The 13,828-nt window shown below is 49.4% G+C and overlaps 2 protein-coding genes across 4 annotated transcripts; one reads left to right on the plus strand and one right to left on the minus strand.

The window, feature by feature from the left end:
* The first annotated feature begins 3,286 nt into the window (after positions 1-3,286).
* On the plus strand, positions 3,287-6,018 carry TINF2 (TERF1 interacting nuclear factor 2). The gene is given in 10 exon segments (XM_055309308.1): positions 3,287-3,865; positions 4,009-4,113; positions 4,236-4,337; positions 4,421-4,528; positions 4,615-4,711; positions 4,850-5,309; positions 5,403-5,470; positions 5,576-5,667; positions 5,788-5,887; positions 5,890-6,018. Coding segments are annotated over 10 exon segments (1,401 nt in total). The 5' UTR covers positions 3,287-3,631; the 3' UTR covers positions 5,925-6,018.
* Positions 6,019-6,447: 429 nt separating this feature from the next.
* GMPR2 (guanosine monophosphate reductase 2) lies at positions 6,448-13,798 on the minus strand. Of its 3 annotated transcripts, XM_055309311.1 has the most exons (10): positions 13,479-13,797; positions 12,982-13,102; positions 12,723-12,842; positions 9,581-9,664; positions 9,263-9,436; positions 8,423-8,504; positions 8,229-8,335; positions 7,999-8,041; positions 7,254-7,413; positions 6,448-7,052 (listed from the first exon to the last, which is right to left on the minus strand). In XM_055309311.1, exons 2-10 carry the CDS (start codon positions 13,066-13,068, stop codon positions 6,863-6,865), a joined length of 1,047 nt encoding a protein of 348 aa, XP_055165286.1. In that variant the 5' UTR covers positions 13,069-13,102; positions 13,479-13,797; the 3' UTR covers positions 6,448-6,862. The 3 variants fall into 3 exon arrangements, with proteins under 3 accessions (XP_055165286.1, XP_055165284.1, XP_055165285.1); XM_055309309.1 differs by having other exon boundaries at positions 8,229-8,504; positions 13,479-13,798; XM_055309310.1 differs by lacking the exon at positions 13,479-13,797 and adding an exon at positions 13,277-13,403 and having other exon boundaries at positions 8,229-8,504.
* Between the last annotated feature and the right edge of the window lie 30 nt (positions 13,799-13,828).

Here is a 13,828-nt window from a genome sequence, read left to right on the forward strand (position 1 = left end):
ATGTGACCTGGCCTGGTAGTGGTGGTTAGGAAAGCTTTCCCTAAATAGGTGACCTTAGAGGATATCTAGGCAGAGGAAAGGGAAGAGAGCACTGCAGACAGAAGGAATAGCCTGTGCAAAGATCCTGTGGTGGGAGGAAGTCTGGAAGAGTAAACAAGACTGAAAGATGTGGCTAAGGCAGAGAGAACAAAGGGCAGAGTGTAGGAGCTGGAGTTGAGGGGCACAGGCCACACCTTGTGGGGCTTCATAGGCCAGATTAAGGATCTCTGTCTGCCTTAGAGCAGTGGGAAGCCTTTGAAAGCTTTGAGGAATTGGAGGTGACATGACCAGATTGTGTTTTGGATAGATTGCTGGGCTTGTAGTATCAAGAATAGATCAGAGCTGGGTTGGTGTGGATGCAGAGACCCAGACTGGAAGGCAATCATAGTCATTTATGCTCAAGATGGTAGTTGGGGCCAGAGCGGTAGTGCTGGGGACAGAAGTAGAAAGCTTGGTGGAACATCTAGGAGACAAAGTTCATAGAACTTGGGGAAGGACAGGATGTGGCAGGGTGGAGGGCGGAGAGGAGCAGTAGTAGGAGAAGCCCCAGGTTTCAGGTTTGTAGAGCAGCACCGATTGGGTGCCATCCAGGGATGGAGGGACAGGGGTCCCTCCCCAGAGAGAGGAAACTGCAGGGGAAGGTGATGCTCAGAGACAGTCAATTTTCCTTTGGGTGACTTGGAGGATTCGTTTTGGTCTGACTGAAACTGTTCCCTTAGCTCAGGGTTCTTCCAGCATAATCCCTAGACCACTTACATTCAAATCAACTGAGATGTTAATAATTCAGATTTCTGGGTGCCTCACAAACCAGAATCCCTGGAACAGAGGCCAAGACGTCTGTTTTAACAAGCTCCCAAAGGGTCAGCTCCTATGCATGTAAGGATTGAGGACAACCACCTTCTATTTTTCTTCTTAGCTGGACTTTTCCCATGTTCTCCCTCCCAAGACCCTTCTTGCGCCCGCAGCAGCCATGAGATTACCTGGCCAAAGTTCTAAGCTCTGACTGACCACTTGTCTTTTTGAACCTATGAATGTAACAAGGCTTCAAGACAAGGGGCTCCTAAGACAGGAGAAAGAAGGCTAAAAAAGGAGCTGGTTGTGTTAGCTGTAAATACACAAACAAGATGCTGCATGTACAAAAAGGAACCAGCTCTTCCCTGGAGTTTCCCACTCAGTGGGGGTGACAGACATGTAAACACTGAAAATACAGGGACACCTGGGTGGCTCAGCAGTTGAGCACCTGCCTTCCGCCCAGGGCGTGATCCTGGGGTCCGGGGATCAAGTCCCGCATAGGGCTCCTTGCATGGAGCCTGCTTCTCCCTCTGCCTGTGTCTCTGCTTCTCTGTGTCTCTCATGAATAAATAAATAAAATCTTAAAAAAAAAAACATTGAAAATACAACGCATATGTAGTACTTACTATGGGCCAGGCACTGTTCCAAGTGCTTTACATTTACTAATTTATTTAATCCTTACAACCTTACAAAAAAGGTTCTGCAACAGTGGTGGTGATAAAAAGATGTACTGAGGACCCCGAGAAGAAACCTATGATGGACTTCATGGAAGTGGTTATCAACCACAAAAGATAAGAGTCAAGTCCAAGAGGCAAGAAGGACAGAGGAATCATCTAGTATGTGCAAGGCATAGAAATGTAAGGCAACATGGTATATTTGGAAAATGAAACCTGTTTGCTGAGGTCTGGCATGTAGGTGCGTAAGTGCAAAGTGGCAAGGGATATGGATGAAGAGAAGCTCGGCCAAGTTAAAAACCCTTTTGCCCTGTTTCAGATTTTGGGCTTTCTTTTGAAACTTAGAGCTTTCAGATAGGAATGATGTGATCAATTTTGCATTTCACAAGATTCGTGATGAAAGCAATGTGGAAAAGAAATTAGAAAGGAGTTGGGCTGGAGGTGGGGAGGGTGAGAGACAGGAAAACCTGAAACAGGACAGAGGCAGTGAGGATGAAAAACAGGGTGGGTTGGGAGATTCCATAGGAAGTAGCACTTGCTGATGGATTGGATGTGGAGAGGAGGGAGGACGGAGTTAAGGGCTGTGGTCTGGGTTTCTCGCTCACAGGCCAGGAGTGGCAGCGGGCACAGAAATACAGAGCCCAGGAGGAAGAGCAGAAGTTAGGAGGGAAGATAACATCCGGTTCTCAGCCCAGCAGCCCCTGTGGCTCACCTAAGACTCATCCAGGGTGAGTCAAGGAGGGATCCTGGAGGTGCTACCTCTAGGAAAGGAGATGGTCCGAGACGAGGGTAGTTCCTCTATATCCCTGGAAGGTAGTCAGGGAAGGTAATTCATTCAACCCACATTTAAAGAATATACACTGTGTGCCAGGTTCTATTCTTGGTGATGAAAATAAGGAGACGCACCAGGACGGGTGACAAGGAGAGGAGTGAGTCAGGCACATCAAGGGACTAGCTGGGGTAAGCACACAACAAAAATCTGAAAAGGGAAACTTTTTTAATTTTAAAACTACAAGCTATCAAACAGAAAGAGCACAAAGGATTACCTACAGTCCCGTCATCCAGAGAAAACCAAGTTTGGAGGATCCCTGGGTGGCGCAGCGGTTGAGCACCTGCCTTTGGCCCAGGGCGCGATCCTGGAGCTCCAGGATCGAGTCCCGCGTCGGGCTCCCTGCGTGGAGCCTGCTTCTCCCTCTGCCTGTGTCTCTGCCTCTCTCTCTCTATCATAAATAAATAAGTAAATAAATAAATAAATCTAAAAAAAAAAAAACCACACCAAGTTAACCACCTTCTTTATTTTCTCAAACTCTGTACCTCATTTTTTTTTTTTAAGATTGTATTTATTCATTCACGAGAGACACTGAACTAGAGGCAGAGACGCAGGCGGAGGGAGGAGAAGCCGGCTCCATGCAGGGAGCCCGATGCGGGACCCGATCCCGGAAATCTGGGGTCAGGCCCCGAGCTAAAGGCAGACGCTCCACCGCTGAGCACCCAGGGGTCCCAAGCACCTCACTTTTGAAAGGCGGGCGCCCTCTCCTGTTTCGTGAAAGGAACAGTTGCATTCTTACTGGAAGCCGACGCCGCTAGGAGGCTCCATTCAAGGAACGGAACCGCAGTGGCTCGGACGACGGGGCAAGGGCGCGGCCGGACCTTCGCTTCCCAGACTAGCAAGTGGAGCGGTACCGGGGGCCGGGCCTCGGGCCTCGGGTCGGCTCGGCGGCGCGGGGGGGGGGGGGGCGGCGGGGCGGCGCGGCGGGGGCGGGGCGGGGGCGGGGCGGCGCCCGCCGTGGAGGCGTGGCCTTGTGACGCCACGCCGCGTCTCCCCGCCCGGTGGCCCATTGGCTCTCCGTTGCCGCCCTTTTCCGGGGCAGGGAGACTGCGGCAGAGCCGGAAGCGGGGTAGCCCTCGGGCGCGAGGGGGCGGCGGCGCGGCCAAGAGACCCCGGGGCCCTGGGGCCGGCCAGCTTCTCCTCTCGGCCGCCCGCGCGCGCTGAAGGCCTCCAGGATTCGGGCGCCCTATGGGAGGCAGCGGGTCGCGAGCTCCCCGGCGCGGACCGCCGGAGCCCAGCCACTGAGAGGCACCGGAAGCTTCGCCCGTGGGAGGAGTCGCGACGCTTCGCGCGGAGGATGGAAGCCGGAGGGCCAGCCCCGGGGGCGGAGCCCGCGGCCACGGCCACGCCCCCGGGGGCCGGTCCCGCCGCCCTGCGCTTCGCCGCCGCCGCCAGCTGGCAAGTCGTGCGGGGCCGCTGCGTGGAGCACTTCCCGCGGGTGTTACAGTTCCTGCGGTCGCTGCGCGCTGCCGCCCCCGGTTTGGTTCGCTACCGCCACCATGAACGCCTGTGTATGGGCCTAAACGCCAAGGTATCGGAGCCAGTAGGAGCTGGAAGACAGAAAAGGGCGGGGTGCGAGAGGACCCGATGGGGTCCGACCACTTGGGGTTGGGACTGGCTGGAAAAGGGCAGCTGGCCCCAAAGCGCAGATTGTGAATTTAGTGCCCTTCACAGGTAGTGGTGGAGTTGATCCTGGAGGGCCGGCCGTGGGCCCAGGTTCTGAACGCCCTGCATCATCATTTCCCAGAGTCTGGACATGTAGTGCGGGACCCCAAAGCTGTGAGTAATCCCTGGAACAAGCCTTATTCCCCAGTTAACACTGGGTGCCACGATGTTGATTCTCCTTCCGGCCACTGGGTCCTGGTGACCCTGGACTGACTGCTTTTCATTACGCTCAACAGACAAAGCAGGATCTGAGGAAGATCTCGGAGGCACAGGAGACGTTTTGCCAACAGGTGAAGCAACTAGCAGAGGCCCCAGTGGACTTGGCTTCCAAGCTGCAGGTGAGACTGGCTGGCTGGTTTGGAAGCTATTATGCGGTTAATTTTCCTAATCCTCCTCTGACCTCCTTTTCTCCCCACTGCAGGAACTTGAACAAGAGTATGGGGAACCATTTCTGGCTGCCATGGAAAAGCTGTTTTTTGAATACTTGTGTCAGCTAGAAAAAGCACTGCCTGCACTGCAAACACAGCAGGTTTTCCTGGGGCAAAAAGAAGGGCAGTGTGTGGGATGGTTGTATCAAGGACTGTGGTCTTCATGCCTCTCTCCCTCTGCCCACAGCTTCAGGATGTGCTGAGTTGGATGCAGCCTGGAGTTTCTATCACCTCTTCTTTTGCCTTGAGCCAATATGGTGTGGACATGGGGTGGCCACTTTCAGGTACCAGGGAACTTGAGGGTGGATTGTTTGGCCTGAAACCTTTTGAGATGGGCTCTTGGAAAGGTTACACAGACCTGAGGCATAAGAAACCAGACTGAATTGTGTTTCTGTCCTAAAGAGCTTCATTTTCTTTTCCAGAGTCCTCCGTTACTGACTCAGTGAGCATGACAGAGCCCATGGAGCAGAGTCCTCCTCAGCAACCAAAACTGGCACTTCACCATCCTTTGCCAAAAGCCAGGCCTGGCCCATACCTTCCTCAGGAACCAGCCTCAAGGAAGCACCCAGTACCTATAGCTGGCTGCCACTTCAATCTGGCCCCTCTGGGCCGGCGAAAAATCCAGTCCCGATGGGCATCCACTAAAGGAGGGCATAAGGAGCGCCCCACAGTCATGCTGTTCCCTTTTAGGAATCTGGGTTCACCATCCCAAGTCATATCTGAGCTGGAGAACAAGGAAAAACATGGGATGCACATGGCAGATCCAGCAGGTGCTGTGGGCACGAGAGCAGCTTCCACTGGGAAGTCTAAGAATCTGTCCCCAATCCTGGGGGAAAGGATTCTGAAGAACCCAGTTGACCTGTTGGCTTCAGAGCAAGAAGAGTGAGTGGAACAGTTGCTTCTCCCTACCAGCAGCACATTCTTTGCCTGCTTTCCCCTCACCTCTCCTCTCTTCTTTGCTTGCTCCCCCTGCAGGAATTGTTTGGTCTGCCCAGTGGACCCCCTGAGACTTCCACTGTCCCCTCCTACGGCCAGGAAACCAGGTAAGTATCCTGAGTCAGGACTGGGTCAGACAGCCTCCTCTCTTGGGGACTCTTGAGGGTCTGTCCCCCTAGAAGGGTGCTTTGACTCTGGTTTCCTTCCTACAGTGTGTCCTCCATCTCTGTGCAGCTCTGTCATTACCATAGGGGACTTGGTTTTGGACTCTGATGAAGAAGAAAATGTCCAGAAGGAAGGAAGGGTGAGTAGGAAGGCACAGAAAGCTGGGGAAGGGGCTGAGCAGAACCAGAGAAACCCACCAAAATATGGAGGGCTCAGGGACTGAGATGATTATAGTATCTCCCTGCTCCCTTCTCTGCAGGAGTCTCTGGAAGACTATCAGAAGACAAAGTTTGACACCTTGATTCCCACCTTCTATGAATACCTCCCCGCTTCTGGCCCCAGTGCCATGTCTGTCCCTTCCATGACCACAGGGACAAGTCCAGACACTTAGAATAGGATGAGAATTCCCTCTGCACCCTGCCTGTCTCTTTCCTCAGCTCTGTACACAGTTTAGTGGGAATAAAGTGGAAGCCCCAAGCGTGGTACCTGACTGCCTTGCTAAAAACTCTGTAATCCTTGTTAATCTAAATTTGGATTTGTTAAACATGGTCTTGGTGTGAGGGAGGGCAGTGAAGGCTCTTACCAAGTTAGTGTAGGTCATTCCTTAGAATTGGCCTCACCAAGGCTGGAGGAATCCCTTTGCCTTAGCACTTCCCCTGGAAAATGTTGTTCACGTGTGCCAAGAAGGGTTGATAGAGAAATTTCCCTTTGCTATGCTAGAAATAGCTGTGTGTCATGATGCCAGGATGTACTTTGTAAACTCTCATGCTGCCAGATTACCCGGGAGTGGTGGCACTAGGATGGAGATACTATATGGAAAATGTGCTTCCTGTCCTTGACTCTACTATGCCAACTCTGCTTCTATTTGCCCTGGAACACCACTCAGATGTGAGGCTTGTGCAGAAAGATCCAGAATCTCTTTAAGGTCACTGAGATCTCTTTATTGAGATATTTAAAATGCGTCAACACTTCTGAGCTTTTTAGGTATTCAAAGCTCCTATTACCAAAATATGATTTCAAGAGCCTAACTCTTCCAGATCAAAGCCATATTAAACACCTAGGTAGGAACCAGCATCTTTTCCTTTTAATAATCTTCAGGATGCTGGGTCCCCAGTGTGCATTTGACTGTCTTCATTTTCTTAGCTTGGCTGCCTCGCTTCCTCCCCAGTGTGTGCCCTGGGCATTATGTGTGTACAGAGTACAGAATTACTGCAGGAGCCCTCAGCAGTGAGACAACAGGAAATGACTGAGTGATAAATAGCCATAGTAGTTCGGATGGGTGAGGAACCCACTTGGGAGGTGCTAGTGCCTTGAGAGGGCACAGCTGCTCAGGTCTAGCTCTCATCACTGAAGATTGGATTCACCTGCTGGGTGACCCGGATGAAGGTGGTTCTCCGGCTCAACTCCTTCAGTTTAGCTGCTCCCACGTAGGTACATGTGGAGCGGATGCCTCCAAGGATGTCTCGGATGGTATGTTCCACATCCCCTTTAAAGGGCACCTCCACCGTCTTTCCCTCTGAGGCCCTTAGAGGAGGAAAAACTTTCTTACCTTTTCCTTTTGGATTCATAAGCCCAATGGCTCTTCCCTGGTCTCTGGCATTTACCCTAGTTCACCGCTTTTCCTCCAAGAATCGTACTGTGCACCTCCCAGCAGCCAGGACTTCTGCCGCCACCCTCTTGGTCACACTTTATAGGAACCCTCAGCTCCTGGACCTCTGCACATACCTGTACTCAGCCACTCCCCCAGCATACTTCTTCATGGCCATTTCAGAACTCATCCCATAAAAGAGCTTGTACTTCTTGCCATCTCTCTCGATGAGCTCACCACCTGATTCACTGTGCCCAGCCAGCATGCCACCCAGCATCACAAAGTCAGCTCCTGCCCCTGCCAGCATCAAGAAGGGGAGAAAAAACTGAATCTGGTCTGGGTGCCCACATGCCCACCCTCAGAAGCAACTCACCAAATTCTCAGTCCTGTCAATGAGTCTAACATGTTACTGGTTTTGTTTCCCTAGCTGACACACAACCCACACAAGCCTGGTCTGCTCTGGCCTCTACTCCTCAGTGGGCCTGATTTCTCCAAGAATTTAAAAGGAATCTGGAGATTCCCTCCCTGGCTTCTGTTGTTGTTGTTGTTTTTGCTGCTTTTGCCATTTTGTTTCTTTTCACTGTGTGCAGCCAAACAAGACTCGCTTCAAGTGTCCCCCAGGGGCAAAGGTTTCTAACTTTAGTCCAACAGTCCGGGGATATTACAGATGGACCTGGCCTGCACTTGGGCAGTCTCTATCAGAGTCTCAGGATTTCTCCTGCTGGCCTGCCCCAGATGACACTACAGCTTCAGGGTTACTGGTTCATATTGTGAGAGAATTTGAATGGCTTTCTCGGCCTCCCCAGGCCTGATCCTTGACCCTCAGAGGTGACTTATCCTCTTCTACAGGACTCTCCCTCTGTGCTCGCCCAACATCCTTACCGAAAGCCTTGGCCACATCCCCAGGACAGCTGCAGCCTCCATCCTGCAAAGTAAGGACCACTAGGAAGAGACAACATGGATTTCCCAAGCATTCTGAGCAATGTCCCTGCAGCCCATCTCAAAGCTGACAGGAACCCAGGAATCCTGAGCCACCACTACCACAGCTTCCACACCCCGCAGAAAAGAAGATGTTTGGCAGCCTTGTACCCTACCCTGCCCTTGGGCCTTACTGAAATGATGTGGCCCTTGAGGCCATGAGCAGCATCTGCACACTCCATCACTGCACTGAGCTGTGGGTACCCCACTCCAGTTTTCTTCCGGGTGGTGCACACAGAGCCTGAGAAGAACGCAATGAGAATGGTGAAGTGTTCACAGGCGTTTGACACCAGACAGGTAGCCTTTGGCACCCAGTGAACCACCTTACCTGGTCCGATTCCCACTTTGATGATATCAGCCCCAGATAGGATCAGCTCTTCCACCATCTCTCCTGTTACTACATTCCCTGCCTGAGACAAAGCAATTGAAACAGGGCACTCTGAGGGTTAAAAATGAGAGGGGAGGTTGTGTGCTCTCATACACGCCAAGCCTGAACCATAACCTTCCAACATTATTACAAAGAAGGGTACCTAGGTTCCCTCTACTGGGAAAGGACTGCTTCCCAAGCTGAGGTAAGGGGGTGAGTGGCCAGTGTCACTGTTGCACTAGGGGTAAAGCTGGAGCCCAACTGGACCAAGGGCAGAGCTGACTTACGGTAGATTATCTCCCTGTTCTTTCCAAGAGACCCAAACATACCCTGTCCTTATGCTGTTATGCCATAAAATCTCTGACTTCAGAGAAAGGAAAAGACATAGTAATGTAAGCTAAATACCTATCTGCATAGCTGGATTTACTTTGTATAGACAGTACAGAGAGACCCCTTGAGGCTGTGGAGAAAACGAGGCCTTGTCATCAGTCCCCTAAGCTTATAAAAAAAATAAAACTCTTCCATGCAACCCCTTTAATATGATTCTAGTACATGTCCGCTTCAGTAGGCAGATGAATATATATCATAGATATGTACAAGGCATGTGTTGAGGGACAGAGATAACTGCACTAACCAATCTAAACATTTTAAGCATGGAACCATGGGTTATCACCCAGTGACATGATTCAGTAGACTAGGAAAATGGTAATGCAGCACAGGAGAAATGAACTGAAACAAAATGGGAGTGTCAGGAAGGAGTGAAAGGAGGAATGTACTAACTACAGGGTAACAGAAACATACCATGATGGTGTGTTCGGGGAAGCGCTTCCGCACATCCTTTACAAACTCAACAAAGTGTTCAGAGTAGCCGTTTGCCACGTCCAGGCATATATACTTCACCTGGGGAATAGCTTCCAGGATCTGTTCCAGCTGCTCAAAGTCCGAAGAGCCTGTGCCTGAGCTGGCAGCTAAATGCTATGAAGAAAACAGGGCCACTGTGTGTCACAAATGACCCAGTGAGCAGCCAGCAGAGGAAGGTGAGGGTTCGTCCCCAGGAAGCCAAAAAGAGATGCTTGGAAAACTGGGATAAGGAAGGGATCAGGAAAGGACCAGCATTACCTCAAGACAGTCAGGATTCTGGCTAGCAAATTCTTTCCACTGCTGGAGGCTGTAGTGTTTATGGACAGCTGTGAAGAGGGAGAACTGGGGAGAAGAAAGAGCCATCAAAAAGGAGAGAACTTCACTAGCATCTCTTTTGCTAGAAATAGATCTTTATAGTATTCTATTTGAGGAGAAATAGCCTGAAATTTGGAAAACAACTTGAAGAAACTGCTGGTTGCGCTGGAATTTTAGTTTAACTATTATTCTCCCTACAAATACCAGTAGGGCTTTATACCATAAGCCGATGCTTGTCCAACACTAAGTACTAAGTCATCTGGATTGGATTTTACCTATCCGCACATACAGGGCTTCTGATTTAAAAGGTAACGAAGAGGGCAGCCTGGGTGGCCCAGCGGTTTAGCGCCACCTTCAGCCCAGGGCGTGATCCTGGAGACCCGGGATCGAGTCCCACGTCAGGCTTCCTGTGTGGAGCCTGCTTCTCCCTCTGCTTCTCTCTCTCATGAATAAATAAAATCTTTTAAAAATAATAAAAAAAAATTTTAAATGGTGGTAAAGGGGCACCTAGGTGGCACAGTTGGTTAAGCATCTGACTTGGTTTTCAGCTCAGGTCATGATCTCAGGGTCGTGAGATTAAGCCCATGTTGGGTTCTCTGCTCAGCACAAACTCTGCTTGAGATTCTCCCTATGTCTCTCCCACTCATGCTCGCTTGCTCCCTTGCTCTCAAATCTTAAGAAAAAAAAAAAAAAAAAGGTAACAAAGGCAAGCTGTTGGTGCAGTGGGACAAGTAGCAGACAAGAAAGAACCATGAAGAGGTTGGATGGAGCCAATGTCTGCTTGCACTGATTCAGCCCCTCCCCCTATGGTAACCTAGTACTGAACTAACCTATTTGGTATCTTCTGGTTCGTTTACTGGCAGTAATTCAGTGAGTCTAAATGCTCACAAAAAATAAGGCCTTAATGGAGCCAATAAGGTACTACCCTATTCTTTCTTCATGTCCACTGGGGTAAAGGACAAATTTTTCTGGAGACATGGACAACCTAAAACGTCCATTTCATTCCATGTACTTAAGTCAACAAAGTTCAAGGATACAATTAACTCACCAGATTTGTATTCTCTAGGTCAACAAATTCCAAAACAATATCCCAATACTTTGAGAAAGGCACTCAAAGGCCACTGTTAATGAATGAAAATTTTAAATGAAGTATTTAAAAATAAAAAATAAAGATTTTATTCTTAAGTAATCTCTATACCCAAGGTGGGGTATGAACTCACAACCCTAAGATCAAGAGTTACATGCTCCACTGACTGAGCCAGCCAGGCACCCCAGTGCTTGTGCTTTATTTTTATTATTTTTTAAAAGATTTTATTTATTGGGGATACCTGGATGGCTCAGCGGTTGGGCGTCTGCCTTCGGCCCAGGGCGTGGTCCTGGAGTCCTGGGATCGAGTCCCACGTCGGGCTCCCTGCATGGAGCCTGCTTCTCTCTCTGCCTGTGTCTCTGCCTCTCTCTCTCTGTGTCTCTCATGAATAAATAAATAAAATCTTTTTTATTCATGAGAGACACACACACAGAGGCGCAGAGACATAGGCATAGGGAGAAGCAGGCTCCCCGCAGGGAGCCTGACGTGGGACTCCATCCCCAAACCGCTAGACCCTGGGATCACACCCTAAGCCAAAGGCAGACCCTCAACCACTGAGCCACCCAGGCATTCCACTAGTGCTTGTGGTTTAAAAGTTCAGGCATGCAAATAGACAAGAGAGCGGTTGGCAGGGATAGCTCAAGTCTTCCAAATGACAAATCCAAGGAAGTCAAGTATCAGCTAGGAGTAAGGAAGTGCTATTGCTGTACTCACTCATCAACACTACCTAGCTAAAGCTGGTACTGAATTTGCTTTCTCAGCAACACTCTGCCATCAATATGCTGATACACACAAAAATCACGAGGTCAGTAGACCTTGGAGATATACTGGTATAGTGTGACATGATGAGCACATCCAATTACATACCAAGCTAGAGATCTAGAAAAAAATATTTACATCCAACCTTATTATTACTATGAAATTTGGCTATACCTCTAAAATCTATTTTTTTTAGCATTCATCAGCGGTACTGAAAGCCAGTCTCAAAGCATTAAGACAGTCCCCACAAAGTCCACGTATTATTCCAGCACGTTTGTTAATGCTGAAGTCAGATTCACTATTCCTCAACTCTACTGGGCAGAGCAGGTGGACAATGGACAAGAAGATTCCTAAGCAGCTAGTGAATTGCAACAGTAATAAAGTACTAAAACTGTATAACTATCAACCTAAGAGAAGTGAACAACAGACATTCCACAAAGACTTACAGCGATCAAAAAGAGAGAAAGGATGATGAAGTCCTTAAGGCTAACAGAGCCTTAAGCAGCAGCAGAATCCAACAATGAGGGCTACATGGATTAACCAGAAGAATGCATATGTTCTTTGAGTGCCCACAGTATCTATCTACCTTCTCAGCTACAAGTATAGAGGCAGGTAATATTACTGACAGGAGCAGCATCTTCTATTTTCAAAGTGAACAATAACCTGTACATAAGAAAAACACATTCCATTTTGGGCACATCCCAGCAACTCCCAGAAACCTAAGACTTACAGAAGAGGAAGATTTAAAAAAAAATAAAAATTGAAAAAGGATAGTACACATGAAAGAAAATTAATAGCTGCTTCTTCTCTAGGATCTTCTAGCTACGAATTTTTGGACACTCAAACTGTATTTAGTTTCTGACTAAAACAGTGGATATTTTGTGTCCTAAACAACAGTGTTAAATGGAGGGATGAATGTGATTTGGAGGGGATGATGATCTGGGAGGTGGGAAAAGTTGGCAGGGTATGTAAACTGCTGTACAGGAGAAAAGGAAAAGTTATGTTTATGTATCAGAAAAATGGGGCAAAACTTAGCTTTGAATTTTATTAATTCACATGTGCCTTTGAGCTTACCAGATAAAGGGCATCAGTATTGGATAAAATGGATAAAAGTAAATTGGAGCATCCTAACTTACTTGCCAGATAGCTGACTTGGGATGGGGGTGGGGATGCAAATACCTCTGCAGTCGGCCCACACAACTGGTCATCAGTGAGGAACGTACATAAGGGAAGTCCTACCTTACAGAGAACCTTGGCCATCTCAAAGGTGCCCACAGTATCCATGTTGGCAGCAATGATGGGGATCCCAGTGTACACCTGCTTTGAGTTCCGAAATGAAAAGGATCTTGTGAGATCCACCTGCAGATAGGAAGAGGAAACAGCATTTCATCCATCAAATAAACGAGTATTGTAGGAGGACAAGAACCAGGAATCATTCTCAGTCCTGGCATACCAGGAGCTTGGGGTCAAGACAGTGCAACTAGAAAAGCAGGCTCACCTCACTTCGAGACTTAAGGGTACTGCGTTTGGGCCTCAACAAGACATCCTTGAAGTCCAGTTTGATGTCACTGTCGATGTGAGGCATGATGGGGACCTTGGAGTAGCAACAGATCTGAAAACTGGAAAGTAAGAAAAGTCAGGTGTTGGGGGGATCTGAACCAATCTCCCCATAGGCCTTAATGCTAATGGCATGGCTCATCTTTCTCCTCGCTTAAATCATGGAAGATCAGGGCATTCGCTGAGGCATGGTCCCTCAAGTCTGTCACCTCTGATCTGTCCTTGGTTGCAATTACCCGTGGTATTTCCGTCCCAGGTACTATTTGTTGGGGAGAATTAGGATGGAGTCGTGAATGACCCCCAAAATGTGCATTCCTTGTCCCCATTACTCTTCCTTCTACCCCTTCAAAGAGCAATTCGGGGTAAGAGGATGATTTGGGGGTGAGTAGGAATAGGGGGCGTATTCCCACAATTAGTTTCCGGAATAGGGGTACTCACTTCCTGTCGCCGTGGCCCAGGCGGCAGTTGACCACAGTAGCCTTGCTTAGCAACTAGCCTCGTGCAGCCCCGCAGAGCCTTGTGGGCCGTGCCAACACGTTCCGCTAAATGCGGGCGGTGAGGATTAATTGGAGAATCCCGGTTTCGGCAGCGGCAGTGCGCGGTCTTCTGGGTAACAGGGTTCACAACCGAGCTTGCAGTGGGCTCCGAGGGGCGGAAGACTACGACTCCCAGGGTGGAGCGGGTGGAGCTGTCCCCTGGCATGATGGGAGAAGTAGTTCGTTTCGAGCCCGCTTTCCAAGCCCCGGCTCGCTAGGGACTCTAAGAATCGCGGAGGCGTCATCTCTGCT

Source organism: Nyctereutes procyonoides, unplaced genomic scaffold, assembly GCF_905146905.1.
Source record: "Nyctereutes procyonoides isolate TBG_1078 unplaced genomic scaffold, NYPRO_anot_genome, whole genome shotgun sequence".
Taxonomy (NCBI): Eukaryota; Metazoa; Chordata; class Mammalia; order Carnivora; family Canidae; genus Nyctereutes; species Nyctereutes procyonoides.

Coding starts and splice junctions, on each gene's coding strand:
- GMPR2 (XM_055309309.1), bottom strand. CDS start 13,068: ATGCCTCACATCGACAGTGACATCAAACTGGACTTCAAGGATGTCTTG. Junction 12,843..12,981: donor CCCTTAAGTCTCGAAGTGAG/GTGAGCCTGCTT, acceptor TCCTATCTGCAG/GTGGATCTCACAAGATCCTT. Junction 8,042..8,228: donor TCAAGGGCCACATCATTTCA/GTAAGGCCCAAG, acceptor CTTACTTTGCAG/GATGGAGGCTGCAGCTGTCC.